The 23,889-nt window shown below is 38.3% G+C and overlaps 1 protein-coding gene across 9 annotated transcripts in view; it reads left to right on the top strand.

The window, feature by feature from the left end:
• pard3ab (par-3 family cell polarity regulator alpha, b) overlaps positions 1 to 23,889 on the top strand; it is a 279,421-nt gene that overhangs the window by 93,864 nt on the left and 161,668 nt on the right. For all 9 annotated transcript variants that reach the window (XR_003675910.1, XM_028472041.1, XM_028472043.1 and 6 more), the window contains exons 4-5: positions 1,390 to 1,577; positions 1,843 to 1,986. Coding sequence is in view for 8 of the 9 variants with exons in the window: in XM_028472041.1 (XP_028327842.1) it covers positions 1,390 to 1,577; positions 1,843 to 1,986 (332 nt within the window). In the remaining variant the exon portion in view is untranslated. The remainder of the gene's footprint in view (positions 1 to 1,389; positions 1,578 to 1,842; positions 1,987 to 23,889) is intronic.

Here is a 23,889-nt window from a genome sequence, read left to right on the forward strand (position 1 = left end):
TCGGTCCCACACTTTCAGGAAGCCAACACAAACACTAGCCCCCTCTGTGCACAAATACTACAAAACGCTCGCTGAGGAAAACAGGCTCACGTTGACTCTACCATAGCGTACCTGCTGTTTTGGAAGCACAATAGACATAGTAGAACAAACTGGCTGAAGCAGACTCACATGGGTACAGTCAGTCATATCACAAACAGGGCAAAACGTGTTGACTCAGCTGCACATTCTTGGGACAGATTGTAGTGTTTCCTGCATGAACCCACAAGACTCTTTAAAACATCATCAGCTGGATTTGGAGGAGAAGACGAGGAACATGACACCAGACCAAATCCTTCTAAATCACTTGAGTTTTCCTCCATAATGTAACAAAGGCCTTTTGCAATGGCTGAGAGTGGCTTGTGAGCTAAAGCCTGAGACGTAGGAGATGTGTGCAGCCTGTTGTCATGTATAATGTGTCTGTATTCTGGTTGGAGGAGGTGTCACGCAGCTTATAAGTTACAGTGCGTGGGTGGTGTACAGGATCAGTGGAACAGGCTGTCATATTGTCTCTTTCTGTTGTGTTACGGCAGTGCAATGCACTGACAGTCGGATACAAACTTGAGAAGCCTAATTAGCATCTTGAAAAAACATCTGAATTGACAACAAATGGAACTCAGTGACAAATTTCCACATAGTCTAAAGCAGGGGTTTTCAACCTTGGGGTCGGGACCCCATTTGGGGTCGCAAGACACTGGGAGGGGGTGTCCAGACGCCTTCCAGAAACTAGGAATACTGTTTTGAACAATTTCTTTTTCTGCAAATATATATACCAAACTTGCCATACTGTAACCTATTTTCATCACTTTTTCTTCCTATATTTTTGCTCCTTTTAAGAAATTTTTTGCTGCGTTTTTCTGCCACTTACCAAATTTCAATGCCTTTTCTGCACATTTCTTGCATTTTCAATACATTTTTGGCACTTTTAAACCCTTTCCACCACTTTGCCACCTAATGTCACTAATGTTGACCTAGTATTGTCACTTTTAACCTCCTTTCACCATATTTCATGCTTATCTTTATGCCAATTTAACCATATTCATGATTTGTCATGATTTATCATTTTGCAGACTTTATGGATGGGCCCCAGAAAGCTCTCCCCTTTATTCCCCCTTATAGATGGCCCTGTCTCCACATGTTCTTCAATGTCCATGTCTGTGTTCAACCACTTTCAGCTACAGTGGGGGTCTCTGATCTCTGGCAACTTTAATTTGGGGGTCACGGGCTGAAAAGGTTGAGATCCAGTGGCCCAAAAATGGTTCCAGCATGATTCTGTCAATAATCACACTTTACGGACATCATTGTTTGTTTTCTCACCATCCATTATTGTTCTGTGGTTTTCCTTTCTCTCAGATATGCCCCTCCACGTCAGGCGCAGCAGCGACCCAGCTCTGACTTCCATTAACGGGCCCTTTAGCGCCGGAGAGGCACGAGTCCAAACGGAAGATGCTCCCTCCAGAAGGAACCCCACCCGCTGGTCCACCACTGCTGGCTTCCTGAAAGTCCGCCATGCCTCGGGCACAAACAGCCTGGAGAGGAAGGTAGGCAGCAGGGTGTCAAGAACATGCAACTGCAGAATAATTACTTTTTAATTAGGGTCACTGAACTGTTTCCAAAGGTGTCACACTGGGTTGAGGCGTATTTAACCCTGTAGATGTCTGCTGGAATAGAGTAATACTGAAAAATATATAAATCATACCCTAAAAAAAGGAGAAAATTGTGTCTTTAATCTGTTTTCATATTGTTTGAAACTGTTGAACGATTTCAGTGGTTTCCTTAAAGCCCGCTGTAATGCTTGTTCTACAGTGTAAAGGTATGGAAAACTACCGTAGTTTGCCAAGAGATGCAGGAGGCTGGGCCAATCAGAGGGAGTTTCAGAGAGAAACCGCAAGGTCGTCACTAAGCGCCAACCACCCAATGGTAGACCGCTGGCTGGAGAGGCAAGAACAGGTAAGAATGGATGTTATTTGATATAAATAACATCTTAAATATCTTAGGCTACTGAATACACTTCTAAGTTCTTTAGTTATCCACTGTCAAAGATCCGGAGTCCGTCCTCACTCCTGCATGGGCCTTTGTTGAAGAGCTTAGAAAGTGAATATAATTCATCCTAAATCCACAGTGACAGAGAATGGATTTGAGGAGTACTAACTTGGTGTAGATATTGGCCGCTAACAGTGAATATGATCCTTCCTTGTTTTACAAAGAACTTTGGTCAACACCTGAATGATCTGGGACCAATTATGGACTCCTTTTGAAAAAAACAAAAACAACAAACATGATGTTAAACATCTGTAATTCACACATATTTTGCTAAGTCTATTAATATTGATCTGCAGTTATAGTATTTCAGCCTTCATTCAAACAACCGCTGTATGCTAAATACATAATTGTTGATATAAAAGAAGAAACTTGTGGAATTTTAATATTTATCGGGGTAAATTGTATTTTTTTAATCCTGTCACTTTTTTCCAAATGGTTAGAGCGATCATTCAACAGCTGCAAAACAATGAGGGAGAAATACATATTGTCATTTAACCATCACATTGTGTAGCCAAATGCAATTGTGGGTGTTGTAATCTACAACCACTGGCTTAGAAAATGCAATTGTAAGCCTTGTGTTCTCTATTTGTAGTTTTTTTTTGCCAAAGATGATCTAATAAGTTTGTTCAGAGTTATCAGTTGAACTCTAATTCAAACATAATGCGTTCAGAATTGAGGCTCATAAACAGTTGGGGGTAATAAGTGGACCAAGTACCTCTTGTCTCTTTTTGTCTAGACCATATTGCTGATAGTTTGACCTCCGGCACAGTGTTGATTTTCTACCTGTGAAGCTACAACATGGCCCAAGGGTCTGAGTCTGTGGTCCTGCTAGCAGCTAGCTCCACTTGCTAAAGCCCTGTTTTTGTCTTCGGCTCTGTGGAACTGTTGGTGTTAGTGTTGGACGGAGTCTCTCTGCAAAGCTGTCACAGTTTATCGTCTTTGCTCATTTTTCTTCCAGGAAAGATGTTGCAACTCTGTAGCAGTTTGGGAAATACATTGAAATAGTTCCAGATTTGAAAATCAAATGATTTAAGAAGTCAAAGACACCCAGCTTGTGTTAAAACAGACCATAGACTGTAAAAATAATGGACAGGACAAGCTCCCAGGTGGAGTGAAGCTTTAATTTTTAGAGCTCCCACTGCTGACTGGCTGCAGTATAGGTAAAAAAAACCACGCCTCCTTGATAGTAACGGATGGGATGTGGGTCAAACTGTACAGTAAAGTTGAAATATTCGTCACTTATTTTTTTCCATACTTAAATCCTGCTGTGATCATTACTTATTATTACACTACATTGTGTTCAAGTGCTCATTTTTCTGTGAAGTTTGTTTTATATAAGTTATTTGAGTCGAGATTTGAGTCGAGACGCCATTTAACTCATGGTGTAGTACTAACCTCTATGATTTGAACAAGCCCTTGTTAGAATTTCCAGCGGGAAAGATACTTATGTTCGTGGCGTAGCTGACCTTGCGTAACTTATCAGGGCAGTACGCTAAATGAGAGGGGCGTGTTACCATGGCTCCTCCCCCCAAACCCTACTGCGCAGACTCTGGTTCCAAAAGACATCAATTTTGCAAGATGGAAGCACCGTATTTTGGCTTCAAGATCATTGAGGGGGAACAGCTACAGTGCGCGTCCACTGAAACAGACTGTTGTGTATCAAAATCCAGATCTGTGCTTTAATGTGTCATTGACGGATATCCATCGATCCATTTTCAGACTCACTTATTCCTATTTTACAGGGTCCCGGGGGTCTACCGGTGCCAATCTACAGCGTCATTGACAGATATTAATAATTGTTAAAAGGCTTAGTTTGACACAGTTTAAGTCTTATATCGGACGCAAGACTTGACTAGTCATAGAATTACTACTAATATAGATTTATGGACTAAAAACTAGAAACAAAACAAAAAAAATTTATTTAATTAAATACAATTTAAAAATGTGTATAAAAAAGATAATATATACAAATTGCAAGTTGTTTACCTGTTAATATTTTAATCTAAAAGGTCATTTAAGTAAAAAAATCACAGAAAATTTCAGAAAGCGACGACCATATTTCATTGTAAAGTGACCAATAAATAATAATTCATGAATGCACATTATAATATTTTGTTTTTAATTATAATGATTTTCTTTTACATCTCTGTCTCCGTTTGTGACTGATACTAGATTACAGAGTGCGATCAGTCGTGTTCAGTGAAGAATAAAGATCAGATCAAATAAAATAGACCTTTATTCATCCCACGTTCGGAAAATGTCCTTTGTAAATCAGAAGAAGAAAAAATGATAGAACTAAATTTAAATAAATAAAAGAAATGTGACTAAATTTATATATATATATATATACACAAAAACGTGTAAATGTATAGACATTAAAAATATATCCAGAAACTTAAACAATATAGGGCGGAGGGGGAAAAAAAACCTTGTGGAATAATAATAATCCAGCTATTGAACATTTGTCCATTTTGACACTCATTGAATTAACTTCCCCTACCACCTAAAATAATTTCCCTGTGCCACAAATGGCATAGAACCCATTTTCTGACAGCATATTAAAGCCTTTGTGAAGAGTATATAATACGATGCCATGAGAATGAAGAATAGCGTCGCAGGAATAGAATAAGATTTAATTAAATTAGAATAGAGCTGCTCGGAATGATGAATTGAGCAAAGCAATTACCTCAAGTTAGTTTCATCTTATCTCTCGCTGAACGAATACCAGGGAACAGACGTGTCTGAACTAAGAAGATGAATCCAAATAGAGCGTCACATAATGAAGACCTATTTTACTCAAGTGAAGAATTCAGCTTCTCTCATAACAGAATGCAGTGAACAGGGCTCTGATTCCCAGTGAAGTGAGCCAGATTGAATTGCAGTGAAATGATTGAGACTATTCTCTGCACCAAAGTGGGTAACTGTGTGTGCCTGCAGGAGCACCGCTGGCTCTCCAACTGCCTGCAAAAAAAAATAATAATTTAGAAATAAATAAAGAAATTGAACCATGATAGATTTGAGCTGCCTTCACACTCGCATAAACCGACGGCCCCCCCCCTTTGGCAACAGGTAGGGGGTCGCCATGGCAACAGTGAGCCGTCAGTGGAGTGAGCGTTAATGAAAGTGGGGTGGAGGTGCTGACGCTGTGCAGGAAGAACGAGAGCACTGCACTGATGTCTGCCTGTGTGTGTGTGTGTGTGTGTGTGTGTGTGTGTTTTTGTGTAGACACAGGTCATGGATACATTGTGTGTTAATTCACATGCATGTGGTATTTAAGGTGTGTATGATGTTATTCAGTAGCACATGAAGCTGTTGAAATAAAACCCACAAACCAATCACATACACAGGAATTTGGTGCATTAGCTGTATCTGATTTCACCCCTGCATTATTGTCTTATGTAGGGAGAAAATAAAAAAATCGATATTCTCAATAGTACATGCACAAGTAGTACAAGTTTTCTATTTTGGCGATATAGAAAATTACAATATCGCCTCTGTTGGTTTTTAATAGCTTATTTTGTTTTAAAATACTTGTTTTAGGAGTCGCTACTTTTGCTACTTCTCAGAACAGCATGAAAAGCTCAGTTCGATGGATTACTGAGTGCATCCTAACCCTCAACAAGCCACACTAAAGAACTCACTCACACGTACTGTCTCTTATAAGAGAAAAAGCCAAAAGTTGCACATTTTGTGCTGCTGTTTGTTAAAAAATGTGCCCGTGTGATATTTTGCATCAGCGAATTTAACCCAGAATTGTCTTTCTGGTAAGACTTTTATTTGAATTATTGAGATTTATATAGTATATCGCCATTTTGAGTAAAAAAATATCGAGATATAAGTTTGGGTCCATATCGCCCAACCCTAATTAAAAGTTAATTGAATTAAAACACCAAAATTTATAGTAATTTCTTGTGTTTCTTCGTTTGACTTTGCTTTAGATTTTTAGTATTTTGACACAGAATCCTGCTCTTATTTTGACATAAATATTTGAAGTAGTGAAAATAGTGAAAAAAAAATCAACAGTTTCAATTGTACAAGCGATTTCTAAAGATTAAACAGTCATTTAAACTCAGAAAGAATGTTCAAAATTCACTGTAGTTTCTTGTTTCTTTGCTTGACATAATTTTTGTTTGAATTTGTTCCCAGTATTCCCCGTGATATCACCTCACTCCGTCTGACATTCATATTTGACTTTCCCTAAATCACAAAATAAACATGCGCCATCGTTCATTCATTCATTCGTTTTCAGACCCACTTATTCCTGTTCAGGGTCGCGGGTGTCTGCCGGTACCAATCTCCGGCTCTTATTGGGCGCTGGGCGGCGGTACACCCTGGACAGGGCGCCAGTCCATCGTAGGGCCATGCGCCATCGTTATTTGTGAAAACACCAGAAATGTGTTTGGAAGGCAAACACAAGAAATCACAGAGAGAATGAAGTAAAAACACTTCTCTGCATCCATATGCCGGACTCCAGATCCCACAATGCAATAGGCAAAACTTTTCATACAATGTAAATACTGTAAGAGAGTGTTGACAGTGGAAATCAAAAAATACTTTCCAGCAGTAATGTCAACCTTTTACATCTTTATTCCGAGCAAATGATCTGTGATGTATTAATATATGAGGCCTACACTATGGATTTGGCTGATAAAAAATGATCATCTACAGCAGCTTTAAATTCTTGTTTTATTTTGACACCGAATCATGCTCTTATTTTGACGTGAATTTTTGATACAGTGGAGAATTTCAAACGACAGCCTGGGGCTTAGTTCTGAATGTGGATACCGTGCTTGGAGTTTACCTGATGGAAGAAGGAAGAGTATGAGGAACAGAATTTTACTCGTCTACTGCTTTACAAACACACGGTGCCATATGGTCCACGACCTGGACACCACGGACTGGTGACCTTGTCTGACCGGGTTTCATCTGCTTTGAGCTTTGAGTCAGCAAGGACCGGCTTCAGTGCTCCACATCCCTGATCAGGAAATGATTTGGTTTGGTATTGATAACCAGGTACTCAAAAAAGACGCAGCAGCCTGGGTTAGAGACAAAAAAACTATGACATCACAATTTGTTTTCATCAGATCAGTAATTTTTCCAAATATAAAAATATTGTTTATGTCAGACATGGGCAACTGGTGACCCGGGGGCCACATGCGGCACTTTGTTCTAATGTTGTGTGGCCCCCAAAGTAGATGAACAACTTGACTCCAAAAATAAAAAAATCAATTATTCCAAAAACCCATAAACAAAAACACTCTGAAATGACTTAGAAACATAACAAAAATCACAGAATGGACAACAAAAATACCCTAAAAACCAGTGACGTGCCGTGAGCACTAGGGTTGGGTAGGCAGGGCGTTGCAAATCAAGACCACCAATGTCAACACCAATGACATTTCCATATGCTTCTACTGGCAGTTGTTAATCTAACACAATTAAGATCATAAAACACCATTAAAGAAACATAAACAATTATTTGATATAGCCTCCATACTCTCCCAACAAGATATATCTCATGACATGGCAGCGCATCCGTTGTTTGTGTTGGAAACACAGAAACACGGAGAAAATGACAACAACAACAAGAACTCAGAACAGCCTCAGTGAGGCACATCCACAAAGCCAATCCTTTTTTTCACTCTAGAAAATACGAACAGTTTTCTGACCTTACCTTTGCTGAAGGTCTGGTAGCTCAGGTGTTGGTCTCCTATTTTTTAAAAGCTGTCGTTTTTCCTCAAAAGAAGCCCACTCGTTAGAAAGTGTAGCAGCAGCCACACTATCAATTCACTAATGCACTATGAACTTACGTAGAGCATTTAGCATAGCACGGTTACGTCCAAAGACAGCGTAGAGCTGCCTTTGGACGTTAATGGTTTTCATGTTGGGGAACTGACTGTGCATGTGCAAACATATAAACACATGCTATGGGGCCAGAGGCAGAGCAGCGATTTGCCTTTGGGAGGGGGTTTGGCCTCCTCCTGCCTTACAGCGGAGTGAGACTGTGCAGCTTCTCTGCCATACCAGGAAATAGCTATGTTTAGTCATAGGTATAGGTACTGCAGGCTATCGGAAATTGAAAAATAAATTATAATTATATTATAATTAAAACAAATAATCAAAATATCAATTCACCCTTGGGTAGGCACTGCCTACCTTGCCTACCCTGACTGCACGTCACTGCTAAAAATGATATACAGTATATAACAAAAGAAGCTCAAAATGACTCCAAAAAAACTCAAAATACAAAATAACAGAAAATGGACAATAAAAATACACACAAATGACTAATTGCAATTTCATTGTACTTGTTGCAATGATAAAAATTGTTATATTCTAAAACACAGTCACATTAAAAATGGACAAAATAACAAATAAAATACACAACAATCCCAAATAAATAAAAGGTCTCCATAAAACACACAAACCCGTTGTTCTTTCCTGTATTAATGCTCAGTTTAGTATTTTTTCTAAATGCAGACATGGTGAATGAATGAATGAATATTGTGGGCTTCACACCACACAATTATTTTTGTGTCCCTAGCTGTGATAGAAGTTTCCCATCTCATCTGTTGTTTATGTGTAATTACAGTTTCCATGTCCAGGGGGGTAGCCCACTGGTTTGAAAGATGTCTTCTCCTGACTCTGCTGGTGCTTTTCATACCATCCTAACAACACTGGCAGGCAGCGCTCAGCCTGACTCTCACTGACTGTAATGCACACAGTTGGCTTGCATCAGAGTGTGTGTCATCGGCCATTAGGCTGCTGAGGGACTGGGATGTGTTTCATGGTGGGATGAAGGTCTTTGCTGTGCTCACTGGGGATGTCGTTACACTGACACTCTGACAGCAGGTCTGCACACTTACATACCTGGGAAGGAATGCTGAGGTCAGCGTCTGCAGGTGTGCACGATGGGTTCAGTCGCACACAGCAGCAGGAGGTTTAGGGGAGTTATGAACACACGTCGTACACTGCAGGAACATGCCATTCCACTGTCACTCGTGGACATATTTGCTCAGTTTTCTCCTACTTCCAGCTTAACAAGGCTTTTTAGAGTGTGTGTAGATGAGGGCTGTGTCCCTCAGGTGGACTGTGCTCTTTTAACACAGTAACTCATACAATCCTCAGCCAGACTGGAGCCTCAGTCTGTGTTCTATAAGGTAGAGCAAGAAGTTTCACTAAAATCACTGTGTTTGAGTTTCAAGGCAGGATTCTTGATTCTTTTTTTTAATCTTAGCACACTCATTTGCAGACATAGGCACCTGCTGACCCAGGGGCTCCATGTATAGAATAGAATAGAATAAACTGTTATTGATCCCCATAGGGGAAATTCACACGTTGCAGCAACACCATAGAATAGCATAAGTAAATAGTAAAAAATAAAATACATTTAAATAAAAGTGCAAATATACAACTGTGGGACAGACAAATTAGAAAAAAAAGATTAAAATAAAATGAATTAAAATAAGAAAAACAAAACAATGACATTTAAAACACAGCAATGTGCAAATGACAAATAAAGGAATATGGTGGTTGGGAGGGGGGAGGAATCAGTGTTATTTCAGTTATTGAGTTAAACGGTGGTGTTCAAACAAATTAGCAGCAAAATGTACAAAGTACACAAAACATACACACAAAACACCACATTACAGACTAGCTCCAAAGACAAACTGTTAGCAAAAGTACACAAAGTGACATGAAAGTACAGAAAACAACAACAAGAAAATACAGAAAATGACCCCAGAAAGGTACAAATTTAGAAAAAAATTCAGAAAATGACAGAAAAAAACACAAAAAATTACAAAAACACACGACTCCAAAAATGCACAAAATGACAACACATCATCCCCCCCGTATTAATGCTCAGATTGGTCATTATTCTTTCTGCTGGCATGAAAGTTGATATTGTGGCCCTCAGATCAGATTCAATCACAGTTTTGTGGCCCCCACTGTGATAAAGTTGCCCATCCCTGCTCATGTGCGTGCATATGCGTCTGCGTAACACAATGTGTTGCGGGAGGAAGAAATGGAGCGCTTTACAAAGCAGTGCAGTCATTGCGGGGACAACCAGTAGGTGCTGCTGTGGAGCTTAGAAAGGCTCAACACTGGGTTTGTGTGTGTGAATGTGTGAGTATGTGAGTGCAGGCACAGGACCCCGTGTGTGATTCTGTTCTGTTACAAGTGTAGCGTAAAAGGTTTTGCAGAACAACACTGTAGGTGTGTGTTCATTTGCAGTCACCTTGTTATTTCCAGCCTTTAGCCTTTTTCTTCCTTCTACTTTTTAATTTGTTTGAAGCAAACCCTGTTATTCCATCTCTCACTTTTATCACTTTTTTAAAGTGTTAATATCTATTTTGTTGCCTTAAAGTGTCATTTTATGATTATATAGTGTTCTTTGCCTGCTGATTTAACATTTTCTCTTCTGTTTTTAACCTTTAAGAGTCTTATAGTTTAAACCAGTGGGGCGCAACCTTTTCAGCCCTCAACCCCCAAAATAAAGGTGCTGGTTAAACACAGACATGTGTTAGAACAATAGGTTTGAACTGGCAAATAATGGTCGTGATAAATCGTTAATGTGGTTAAATAGGCAAAAATAAGCACAAACTATGTGGAAAAGAGGTTAAAAGTGACAATAATGGGTCAACATATGCAAAATTAGGTGGGATAAGTGGTGGAAAGGGTTTATAAGTGCATAAAATGTCTTGAAAGTGGAAAAATTGTCCAGAAATGGCATTGAAATTTGACGAAGTGGCAGAAATAGAAGTAATGTAGCCAAAATGCATTAAAAGGAGCAAAAATATGGCAAGAAAAAGTTTTGAAAATAGATTAAAATATGACAAGTTTGGTGTAGTTGCAGAAAAAGGGTAAAAATAGGCAAAAAATTGGCTCAAATTGTTCCAAAAATGTTTTAAGTTTCTCAAAAGCATCTGGCAACCCCCTCCCTGTGTCTAGTAAACCCAAATGGAGTCCTGACGCCAAGGTTTAATCATTCCACGTCCTCCTTACAGTAAATATCTGCTTCCTTGCTTCCCCGTCCACTCTTTTTCCAAAGTATAAAATAAAATTCAACTTTCCCAACAACTGAAATCCATCACAGCTTTCAGTTTATTTCTCGTTCCCGGCATGAACAAAAGATCACATCCTGTTAGTTCACATGAAGCACCTATAGATGTGTTTAAATGAAATAGAAGTAGTGCAGGGAAGTGGTGAGATGCTGAAATATGATGTAAGACCTCAGGTGGATACTGGCATAAGTTTACAGTCTCATAGCTGTGATAATCACTTTATAATCTGTTTCAGTTATCTGGGCGTTAAAAATAGATCTCTACTCTGATATAAAGACGCAGTTAATTATATAGATAGATTTAGAACTGTTTCTATCTTACATTGCCAGAATCAGAGTCCCTTTAATTTGAATGCCAAATGAATAATAACTAAGAAACCAAAACTAATAAGAAGTAATAGGCACTGGCAGACCCCCGTGACCCTGAAAAACAGGAACAAGCGGATCAGACAATGGATGAATGGATAGTAAGAAGTAGATTGAAATGACAAAATCAACAAAAGTTGAAGCTTGCATGTGTCGCAAGTGTCTTAAGTATGCTTTTATACAAATGGTGGAATAGAAGACATTGTCATTAATGTTTCCTTCCTTTACATCAGTCCAACTTGTGGCCTGCGGACCACATGCGGCCCTCTGTTTGATTTTGTGTGGCCTCCAAGCTAAATGATTAAAATTACTCCAAAAGTCAACAAAACCACAGACAAATACACAAGTTAACTAAAAACACAAAAACACACAATGTGTCTAAAAATATTGTTACAGGACAATAGAAATACACAAAACAACTTTAAAAACACCCCAAAGAAAACATCAAACACAAAATGGATATGTGTGTGTGTGTACGTGTGTTTCGTTAGGGCATTCCGGTCAGTAAATATGCTCTGCCCAATTCAAATGCAGCCAAGTGAATGAGATGTGAGCGCAAAAGTGGAAGTGACAAATTTTCAAAGTAAAATTAGAGGAACATATATAAAAAGTTGTTTTTTTTTAATTTTTTAAACTAATTTAAAAAAAAAAATTGGACTTGGTAGTAGGGATGTAACGATTCACTCAACTCCCCATACGATTCGATTCACGATACTGGGTTCACGATACGATTCTCTCATGATTTATTTTACAAAATGAGACTGTAGACAAATGATGATTGAAAAATATTCCTTTATTTTTTTGGGGGGGGAAATACTGTACTATTTTACTTTTAATTTTTATTGTCAAAAGAATCCCTTGATAAACTATTCAAAACAATGCAATTTCACTAAAAATAAATCTTGAATGAAATAAATAAAGGAATAATACAAATGAAGAAGAAGCCCATTAATTTAAGTTCTGGTTCTATAGTAAACAATGCAAAACTGCATAATAGTTCTTTTTCTTTTTAAAAGTGCAACTAAAAATTTTATTTGTGCCTTAACAATTGGACTTAAAAAAAAAAAAAAAAAACAGTCTGCACTGTATTTACGTCAGCAGAGGGCGCTGGTAACCCAGTGGTCGGTTGGGATGCAGCTATTCTGTGCAGTGAAGAATAGATGCTATGCTAGCAGACAGAGCTAATAGAAAAACGTGACTTTTACAGATATTCACGTAATATTACAGATATTCTTTCGGTGCTAAAGGGGTAAGGAATCATTAATAAACATGTTTAAGAGTATAAGGCAGCCAGAAAGAAAGTAGTAGCAGATTCCGCCCGCCGCCTCCACTTCTGGATAGCGCCCTCTGCTGTTTCAAAAAAGTACTGCGATTCAATTTTCAGAAAATCGATATGAACCGTGATACCTATGAATCGATTTTTAGCTGCCTTCCAATTAATTGTTACATCCCTACTTGGTAGTTAAAGTGTAACTAAATCCCAAAACCACTATTTTCTGCTGAATACATTTGTATTTGGTCCTAAGTTTTGCTGTTGATTGATCCTGGCCCAAACTGTCAGTGTTTTAGTCAAAGTAATTATATTCTGGGAGTTGTGGCCTTGTGGTTAAGGACAGCGGGCTTGTAATCGGAGGGTTGCTGGTTCTAGTCTCACCCGGGCCAACACTGTGGGATGTTGAGCAAGTCCCTTAACTCCCACTGCAGTCCCCAGCTATGGGATAAATAGTGTTTGGTGTTTCCCAGTCTGTCTCTTCTTCAGGAAGAAGCTAAGACTCCACCCACATCAACTTGAGGGTGCTAGTTCTCCCCACTAAACTGGGGTATTTCTGAGAGGAGTGGTGATCCCAGAAATGACTAGCCTTGTAAAGCGACTACAACATGGAAATCATGCGGGTGACAAAAATATAAAAATAATATTTTGCGTATTTTGTTGTAAAAGTGACTGCCCTCTATGGGTTGAAACCAGGCTATTACAATTGAATTTTGCTATTGGCTAAAAACGTGATTCTGTGACATCATTGGACCATCTTGCGTCACAAACAAGCACTGTTGACCCCGCCCCTCCTATAAAAACAACACGTGGACTGCTCCAGGAGCCCCGTCCATGATCAATTCATTTTCCTAAATGTGGCAGGTCAGTCTAAACCAGGGAGTTTAGTTACATTTTAATGGTCTTAGGACCAGTATTAGTCCACAGCCCTGTAGTTAAGAACCACTGATATAAAGGATGTCAAGCAACGTGAAATAAAGATATATGTATATCAATTAAATCATGAAAATTAGCAATGGAAGTTTAATTATAATCCAAGAAACAAAAGAACAAAACTAGGGCGTACAATAGGCCCCTCCCTCTTTATCTGATTGCAAATTAATCTCTGGTGTTGATGTGCGAGATGAAGGAAGGGCATGCTGAGAGGCCAGAACTGTAGCAACGTGATTTAGAATGATAAAGAATAACAGTGTTAATATTTTAAACAGTGTGTATTCACTTAGCACAACCAGTGTAATGTTTGTGGATTCATTGTGAATTCATGCCTTTTTGTCTGATAAAGTAACACTTCCTCCTAGTTGTGCTATTTTTATTTATTTTTTTGTGTGTGTGTGAGAAAATCTCCTTGACCCTAAAATAAAAACAAACAAATCCTGAAATATATGAATGTATTTATTTTTGCACTGCCTTAACACTTGCCATTGCAATAAATAGAGGAGGCTGTATTCCTACAATAATTGATGGTGGTGTTACGTTTCTATTTAAGCCACTGTTACTTTCACACATGGTTGAAGGACATGACCACATCATTAGCTTTCAGCCCTATTAGCCTACTTACAATAATTAATATTACCTGTACTGCAAGCATAATGGGAGGTTGTCCGACTCCCTCAGTAAGAATCCTGCCCACGTGAGAAGTCCAGTCTGACATTATGTCAGTGATGCAACCACATCACCTCAGATTGAACATCTTGATAATATTAGGACTCTATTCTCTATTTCAGTGGTTCTCAACCTTTTTTGACTCAAGTATTATCTCTGAAAACAAATACCCCCTTTTGTTCAACTACAACATTTTGCTTAGAAAACTATTTAAAAATAACTATAGAGCAGGGGATCTTAACTGGTCTAACCCTGGGACCCACATTTTGCCACGGTCGTTAAATTTTTCAAACACACATTTATGACCTTTTTTCAAGCATAAATCTATTTATTTTCCTGTGCAACATGCATTTCACAGCATGCCTGTCAAAATAAAAGTTTTTTAAAAAAAATAAAAGACAAGTCCAACATGAGAGACATTAAGTATTTATTTTTGACCAGCTGTCCGAGACCCACCCAGTACAGGTCCGCGACCCACTTTTGGGTCCCGACCCACGATTTGAGAATCGCTGCTATAGAGCATAATGATGGAATGAATGAGTGATAACGCACACAAAAAATCTCATTTTGTAAATAAGTGAAAAAAAATAAGAAAAGAGAAAAAAAGAGCGAAAAAATAAATAAATAAGTGGAAATAAACATTATTTAGCGCCGTGGTTTCCAACCTTTTTTGGATAATGACCCCCTTTTTGAGATCAGGAATTTCTGAATTTCTTTGTATAGAATTAGTTTTTGATCCTGTTTGAGCTCATATATTTATTTATTTTCCTACATTTTAGTACACCTTGTTTAAGATTGTGTTATTTTGATTTAAGAAAAAAAATCAAAAATATATTTTAATTTTTCAAAAATTTCAGGCAACCCCACATGGGGTCCAAACCCAGTTCATGTTCTAATGAAGATCATTTTTATTATTATTATTATTATTATTATTATTATTATTGTAAACCCCATCTTTTTGACTCTTTATTTGTAATTATCCACTTTCTCAAGTACCTCCTGTAGTGCCATCGCGTACCCCTCGGAGTACATGTACCCCCATTTGAGAAACACTGCTCTATTTAAGCAGAAATTGAAGCTTTGAGAGCACAAAGTAAACCTAAGTTTCTACTATTTACTTTTACATCTTTCATTCATTATAATTAAACTCTCTTCCCTTTATTGATTTCCTTCTTTGTTTCACCTCCTCACACTATTCTGCCTTCATTCCCTAGATCTCTTTTATGGCTCTGTCCATCCTTTGGTCCTTGGCTACTCATCTCCTTTGATCTCCTGGTTTTAATATGACAGAGAACTGTGAGAGCACAGATCCCTTCCAGCTGGGAGAGACGGAGTGAGAAAGCAGCAACAGAGAGATAGAGGCGAGATGAAAGACAGCTCCCTTCCCTCTTGAGGGTGTGCAGATTCCCCAAGGAGGGGAGGAGAGGGGGTGTTATTCTCATGGTGTAGCCTGCTGTCAGGACACTGCACACAAGCATATCATTTGATGTTCGTCACCTGCTCGCGAAATCTAATTACACCGAAAAAAATCGACCCGCTCAGGTTGAACAGATGGCAGCTTCTAAGAAAAGTAACCCACCTGTTGAGGAGCAGAAAGTGTTAGAAACAAATACAGTAACAAGTAAAATCAAAGGTAAGATTCTGTGCTTGGAGAACCTGCTGCTCCTGTAGCTTTATGAACAGAAATGTCTATAAAACCAAACAGACACAGGCATGGCCGTGCACGAAACAATTTCAGAGGTTTTTTTTTTTTTTTTTTTTTTTTTTTTGTATTTAGGTCTGGAAATGTGTTTCAGTAAACACAAGACGAGAGTTTTCTTTGTTTTTTGAATGAATGCTCACAGTTTTGCTTTCCAAACCTGCTGGGAAAAGGTAGATTTTTCAGATCCAATGAATGCCATCTCACGCTGGCCACTGTACACGTTTGAAATGCAGCCATCAGGTGTGCTGCTTAAAGCTGATCACTTTATAGCAGGTCTGAAAATACATATTGTTCAACCTTTGATGCTGCAGCAGTGCCTTTGATTTATAGTCATTAACAGCATAATTACCCATGTTGGTGGGTGGCAGCGTGTACCACAGTGAAGGCAATTATGAAGCTGCTTTCACAGGAGCTGGAAAGTTTTTAAGAAAAAAAAAAAAAAAACTTTATGTGCGCCCACTTTCCCTCAACAAGTTTGGAGGAGATTATAGATAGGTACATAGTTAAAACTAGAGAATGTCGATTACAAGCCATAAAATGTGTTGACTGATGTATTAGATGTGCTGCTCTGCTTTAAGTATTGTGTTATTAAATTTACAGTAACACTTTACTTGAAGTTTTCTACATAAAGGCTGACATTACGCTGTCATTAACATGGATAAGGTGTCATGAAGACTTGTTTGTTGGGAGTTCTTACAAGTTTTTTTTGTCCTCACTGTAGCTGGTGCATTTTCTAGTTTTTTTTTGTCTTTTTTCTTAAGAATTTCATATTTTCATTGTGCTTCGAGATGACTTGTTGTAGTTTGTGCTGTATAAATAAAGTTGAATTGAATAATTACTGTGGCCGAGATAACTTTTGTTTGAGGCAAAAATAACGTGGCACCTTTACCATTAATAAAGTTGATTAAGTATTCTTATTTATTTATTTTTATTTTAGAATACATGCCATTAAAAGTATGAATTTGTTATTCCCATAGAGAGATACAGTATATAATGTGAGCTAAAATCATTGAAGGGAGTGGGGCCTGTTTATGTATTGTAATGTAATATCAGAAATCCATTGTTGGACGTTATTGGCATATTAAAAATGGGTTAAAAGCTAAAATTGAACGTCTTTGGTCAAAACTGGTCTGAAATCAACTCTAATTTTAGTTGATATACATTCTTTAAAACCAAAAAACAATTGGTTTTTTTAATTAGAAAATGATTTTTTTTTTTTTTCTCGACTTGTACTTTGCGCAAAAACAAGACAGATGTTCCAGTGTGTCTTCCCATTCTACTTACCACCCACTAAAACACACCACATCATTTTCTTTGACAATATATGTAAAATAATGCAATATTCTGTCAGGCACTGTCCCTGTGGCTATTAAAACCTGTGGATATTAAAACACACTAGTTTGGGTTCAAACTAGAAGTCTAAAATAATTATGGAACAAACAATTCTGTCCATTTTGAAGTCCATCTTTCATCCATCTTCCAGTTTTTGTCTTGGAATCTCCAAACTAAAGAAACCTGCTGTCGGTTGATGTGCCGGTAATATTCCGTTTAGGAGTGGGAAACTTGCAATAAGATGCCACAAAAATGTCTGATATAACATGGAAACCTGGAAAACTAACTACTACTACACATCCACCTGAGATCCAAACACTGATATAGGTCAAAGTCTCATACAGAAGGTAAACAATGGCTAAGTCTTTTATCATTGACTAGAAACTTGTGTGTTTCACAATCAGAATTTGGATTTCTTTTGATGTTCAATGCATTTCATCCAATTATTTTGACACCTTTATTGCTATTTCAAAAGTTAAAATACAGTATTTGACTGGAAATACAGGAAGTGTGCATTTCCAGTCTTTCAAACTGGTGTAATTTGATACCTGGTTGGAATGTATAAATGTTTAGCCCCAACAAAGAAACCAAAAGTTTGAAATGTCAGATAAACTTCTGAATCCCCAAAGGTTTCACTCCGGAAGTTTTCAAACTGTCATATTTCTCCTTCAGAAGGATTTTTGTCGTGACTTGTTGTTCCTCTGTGTAATGTGTCTTTGTCTCTCTTTTTGCCTTTCAGTCATTCCCCTGAATCCAGTTTCTCTGTCTAGCTTTTTCCGCTTGCAGCCATTTTCTTTACTTTGTCACAAATGTCGACCTTTTTTGCACTTTGAAGCCAAATATTTTCCTGTCTGTTTTCCATATACAAATCTCATCTAAACATCAACAACTTCAACCACTTCTGTAGCGAGTATGTGGATTCTTTTCATAGTACCCAGGTCTGATATTTGTTTGTAATATTAGGAATATAAACGTATTACGGTCCAAGCTCATCTTGTTCTTAATGAGGCCTCTTCTGTCTATCGTGTTTGAGATAAATTGCTGCAAGGATTTTGGAGCGGCAATACCATTCCACAGCCTCAGTGGCTTTGATTGCATGGGATTGCAGAAATTGCCGTTGAACGAAGTGGATTGCCAGAGCAGCACTGTGTTCATTTAGAAGGTGCTGAAAGTCTCATTTTGTTCAAGCTGATATTGTTGCTGCCTGTTGTAATATGAGGATGTACACACACGCAGTATGCCGGAAGACAATGTCGCAGTGACTGCTCCCAGTGAGGGATTTAAAAACAACAACAACATATGAATGCTTATTCGTATGTTGGCCCATGACATAATCAACTGGTAGACCAGTGGCCTCATGCAGACTGTGGTCTAGTTTTGTGTAGCCCCCGAAGTAAACACACAAAATGACATACACAGAAATACACAAAATAAAAATAAAAAAATTGCAGATATTTACTCTACATTTGCATAAGAGTACTGCAAATATATACAAAAAACGGAAAAATGTGCAAAATGACAAGAAAAATACACAGAACAACTCCAAGAAACACAAAATGACAAGAAAAATAAACCAACTAACTCGACACACAAAACAAACACAAAATTAGAGAAAAATATACAAAACAACAACAAAAACAACATATGAATGCTTATTTTCAGTGAACCATGACATGGGAAACTGGTGGCATGGTGGCCATATGCAGACAGTGGTCTAATTTAGTGTAGCCCCCGGCGTAACCCCACAAAATGACAGAGAAAAACACAAAACTACACACAATTACAGAAAAATGCACAAAAGGACAACAAAAATCCAGAAATGTACTCCATAAACACACAAGGGGACTACAAAAATAACAGAAAAATATACAAAATGACAAGAAAAATACACAAAAACAACTCCAGGATACACAAAATGACAACAAAAATGAACAAAAAAACTCATAACACATGCAATACCGGGAATGATCGTTTGGTTTCAAACTAAAAGACTAAAATAATTCTGGAAGAAACATTTCTGTCTATTTTGAAGTCCATCTTTCATCCATTTTACAGTCCTAGTCCTACAGATTACACAAACATATTTTTGTGGCCCCTGCTGTGATGAAAATTGCCCATCTCAAAAGTCTTCTTCACCTTTTTTGTTTCTTCTTTGTTGTCTACATAAGAGTGCTAGCAGTCTCTAAAATCCCATCTTTCATCTTTCTTCTGTGGGTGTGTTCCTACTCTAGAATGTTATGGGACCAAACACAGAACCCAACCTCTGTGTTGCCCGGCTCATATAAACTAAAGGGACGCTCCCTTTACTTGAATAGATCCTCACGTTGTTGACGATGCCGCCTGGATCTTATTATCAAAGCGTCTTCAAAGGAGACTGTTTGAATTAGTGCAGGGCTTGGTAATTGAAAACTTGTTTCTAATGATGCATTGTGGTCTCGCTCTAAGTCGAGCATCAACATTAATCAAACGTCTCTCCGTCACATTGGATTACTATTCCATGCTGTGCACTATTAATGTTACCATAACTTCTTTTTGATTGCCACTGTGCCACTGCTAGGCCTACACAAACCTATAGATGTATTTTTTCAATAGTTGTTGCTGGTGAGTCATCTTGTCTATTTTTATTTAAGTAAATTCTGTGGCTGATATCTGTCAGACTGCCAACACAAGTGTTAGTATTGCAACACCCCTAACCTCAAAGCCTTTTCAAAAGACTAAGACATCAAAGGTCCAATGCAGAGATGTTCTGAAATGTGAGGATTGTGTTGAACTCTCAGATTACTCTCAGTAAGTGTTTTATTAAAAAGCAGATCCTAGGCCCAGTGTGGGATGAGCCAGCAACACACCTGGGAGCTCTGTGTGTGTGTTCAAGTTCTCTAACCTACAAAGAAATGGAGCTAAATCTTTTTTTTTTTTTTGAGTTGCCCTTTGCTTCCTGAAATGGTCAACAACCCGCTGACCCAGAAACCAATAGTGGCCTGTTTTTTTTCAGGAGTTTTTAAACCTATAGGCCATGTGTAAAGTATGAAAAAGGGAGAACGGACTGTTATGTTTTAATCTTGGCAGCCTTTAAAAAAGTCCATGCGAATGTACAAGTGTACCGTTTTTATATTATAGGACAGCACAGCACTAGTTTCCTAGCTTCATTTCTAATAGCGTCTTCCTTTAGTAGAGGAATAGTTGGAAACTAGTTGAGATAAATTGACTAGCCCCTCCTAACTATCCCTTAAGGACCTCACAAATATGAAGATTTGTGAGACCCCGTCCTTATTTTTCATCCGTCTCCCTTTTAAGAACAGATGGTGTGTGAAGTTTTCAGGTTAGAGGTTAAAAGTTAATTTATTGTCTCAGGTTCAGAGTTCCATCCGGTTGTGAACATATGGAGCCCAGCTAGAGAGGAAACAGATACTGGTTAACAGTGACAAATGGACTGTCTATGAATATCCAAGTACAGCTTGTGTTATTTTGTCATGTCTTGGCCTGATGCTGTTCTTTAAGAGAAAGAAGTGAAACTTAGATAATAAAGGCCAGTTCAGCAGCAATCTGGAAGGGATGTTGGCGATTCCCTCTATAACCCGGGTACACACATAAGGATTTTCTAAATCTGAAGAGATTTTTCGTATTTTAAAGACCCCACACATGAAGATAAAAAATCAGACATTGAACAGTTAAAGGGGTCGTCTTCTGATCGAGAGGTTGGGTGTTCAATCCAAGTCTATACCTGTGTATGTGTTGAAGTGTCCCTTGACAAGATACTGAACCCTAAGTTGTTCCCAGTGGTTGAGTAGCACATTGCATGGCAACTCAGTCCTATTGGTGTGTGAATGTGAGCGCGAATGGGTGAATGAGTTGATATTGTAAAGCGTATTGAGACTACTTCAGTGTGGGGATAAAGCGCTATATAAGTCAAGTCCATTTACTATTCACCATTTATTGTGTGTGGTGTGCACCAATCATCCCAGGACAGCACACCACACACATAACCAATCTGTCGCACCACAGATCTAGAATCTATTCCCCCAAGCCAGAAATCTCGCGTGATCAAACGTGACCCAACAAAAACAAAAAAAACAGAAACATGGCAACAGCCGGAAAACACAACAAGTGGCCGTACAAGAGGAGGAAAGATGGTGGTTTTGGGAGGATTTTTGATGGAAAAATCCTGAACAACAAAAGAGGATTTTACCACTTTACGCCTGCTTCCTTTTTCCTCACTCAGGAGTAGTCGGCTTTATAAAAACTTTTGATTGTAAATGTTGAACAAGTGTAACATTTACGATTTACGTTTCAGTCCCCAATTGTTAGGACAAATTAATTAACACACCTCAGACCACAGGATATAATCTCATCGAATAGTCTGATGAAACATGAAATAATCTGGCATTTGCCCTCCTTGGTCAGGAAGGGGGGAAATATGGATGAAAAAGCCTTAAATGTAAGTGTTCCGAATGGATAGACATCGTCCATGGGATTTATGTGATGGAGAAAATATCCACTTCCGTCAAAGTTGAAAAATACTGTTTTCACAAGGTCTGGAGAAAATGGACTGAGTATGTGAAACCAATCAGATCTGATTTCATGGGTTTAACTAGTGCTTTTGGTAAACATCCCAGTTTTTGCATAAGAGAATTTGTTGGAATGAGTACGTGTGCTCCGACCCCAGTTATGTTTATTCTCATTGTTTTCAACTGTAATATAGTATGATATGTAAAAAAAAAACAAAACAAACATGGGCAGTATGGACATAATCGCCTGAATTTAGCTATTTCCAACATTTTCTATGTTTGTTACATTGTTGTGAATAATGTTTGTGATGGAAACTTACTTTTCTAAATAAAAAAATAATTAAAAAAGAAAAAAGTAACAGTTACTGGTTAAAAGTTAGGCAGTGGCTATCCGTACGGTTGACGCATCAATATACCAACATTCTATTCGTATGCAGTGCCCCTATTTGGCCAGTTTAGGTCACGTGATAGGTCAGTCATTGGTCAGTTTAGGTCACGTGACTAAGACTAAACCTTACCCTAAACCTAACTCTAAAAATTGTTGCCATATTGGGTTATAACCTAACCTTAAACCTCACCCTAAGACGCTACGTACTTGTACTTCAGTAACCATACCAATAGCACTGGGGGTTGTCCGTGCGGCAACCGTACCATTAGACACTCTACAAAAGTTAAACCCAAGAGAGATCCAAGTCTAAAAACATAGAAGAAGAGACTGTCTAAAGTTGTCACTTTAATATTTCAGTGGGAACTGTTACAAACCTGCATCTTGTCCAAGGTGTACCATGTACTGAGTGTGATCATTTTTCAACCTTACACTGCCCTTGGTTTCTGTTTGCTATTTTGTGTCATTCCAGTTGCACAAATTGGTTAAATAGCATTTTTTAAAGATGTGACTCCATTGTTTCCATCGGCAGTTCAGTTAAAAAGGCCCGTCAGAAAAGTTTCCCCCACACCTGTCAGAGGTGTCGTCACTTTGATGGGAAGCTTTGACATCCAACCTTCAAAACAAATTCCCAAAATGGCTACGGATCATTTATTCTTCTAGCACCCATATTCAAGTGGATTTTAAGTCCTTTATTTGTACTGCATTGCATCAGTTTCAACTGCATTTCTCATGGTTCTGGTCTGAATTCACCCCCCTAATGCTGCAAAGCTGTCTTGGCCTATGGACATCTCCTGCTGTGTGTCTGCATTCACATTAGCTTCCAGGTGACACTAGCATGGTCAAAGTGCCAGGAAAGGGGAGCAGACAACACTTCATTAAAGTGCTGCATTACTCTCCTCACTCTTTCTGCCATACAAACACAGCAGACGCAGACCACTTCATTTAGTCTGAGAGATAGAAAGGACAGGCCCCAATGGATTCTCCTATTAAACTTTAATGAGCCCTCAGGCCTGAAAACTGCCCGTCTGCCTCTGCTTCTTCACATCCAGGAAATAAACAATGACTTGGCTGGAAAACACACTTGTCGTCCGTTCCTGTACCTGTGTGTTGGCCATTAACCCCCAACCATTCGGTGAATTATTAATGTTGCAATCCATTTTTCTGCTCGTCAAGCCCACTCCCACGATCGGGAATGGGCGACGCCACTAAAGTGTGGTTTGGAAAATGTGATGATTTGTTTGGAATAGGAAAAGTGATTAGTAATGGTATTTACTGAGAGCTGGACTTTTAAAGTTAGCATTTTAATTTCACCCACATTTTCTCATGCAACGCTTTAAGCCTGTTATTTTTTTTTCTTCCCTTTTCTCCAAATGTATTTACTTTGCAACTCAAAACAGTAGCGCATTGGGGGGAAAATCAGCCTCATATTATTCATTGAATCACACAGATTTCAGGTTTTCAAGAAGTCAATTACTGACTAAAAAGCACTTTGCAGCAGTTAGAAGAAAGATATAAAATTACCATCCACAGGTGAAGCTTAATATCAGGTCTTCACTGTACTTCTCTTAACATCCATTCATC

This window comes from Gouania willdenowi, chromosome 17 (genome assembly GCF_900634775.1).
Source record: "Gouania willdenowi chromosome 17, fGouWil2.1, whole genome shotgun sequence".
Classification (NCBI taxonomy): domain Eukaryota; kingdom Metazoa; phylum Chordata; class Actinopteri; order Blenniiformes; family Gobiesocidae; genus Gouania; species Gouania willdenowi.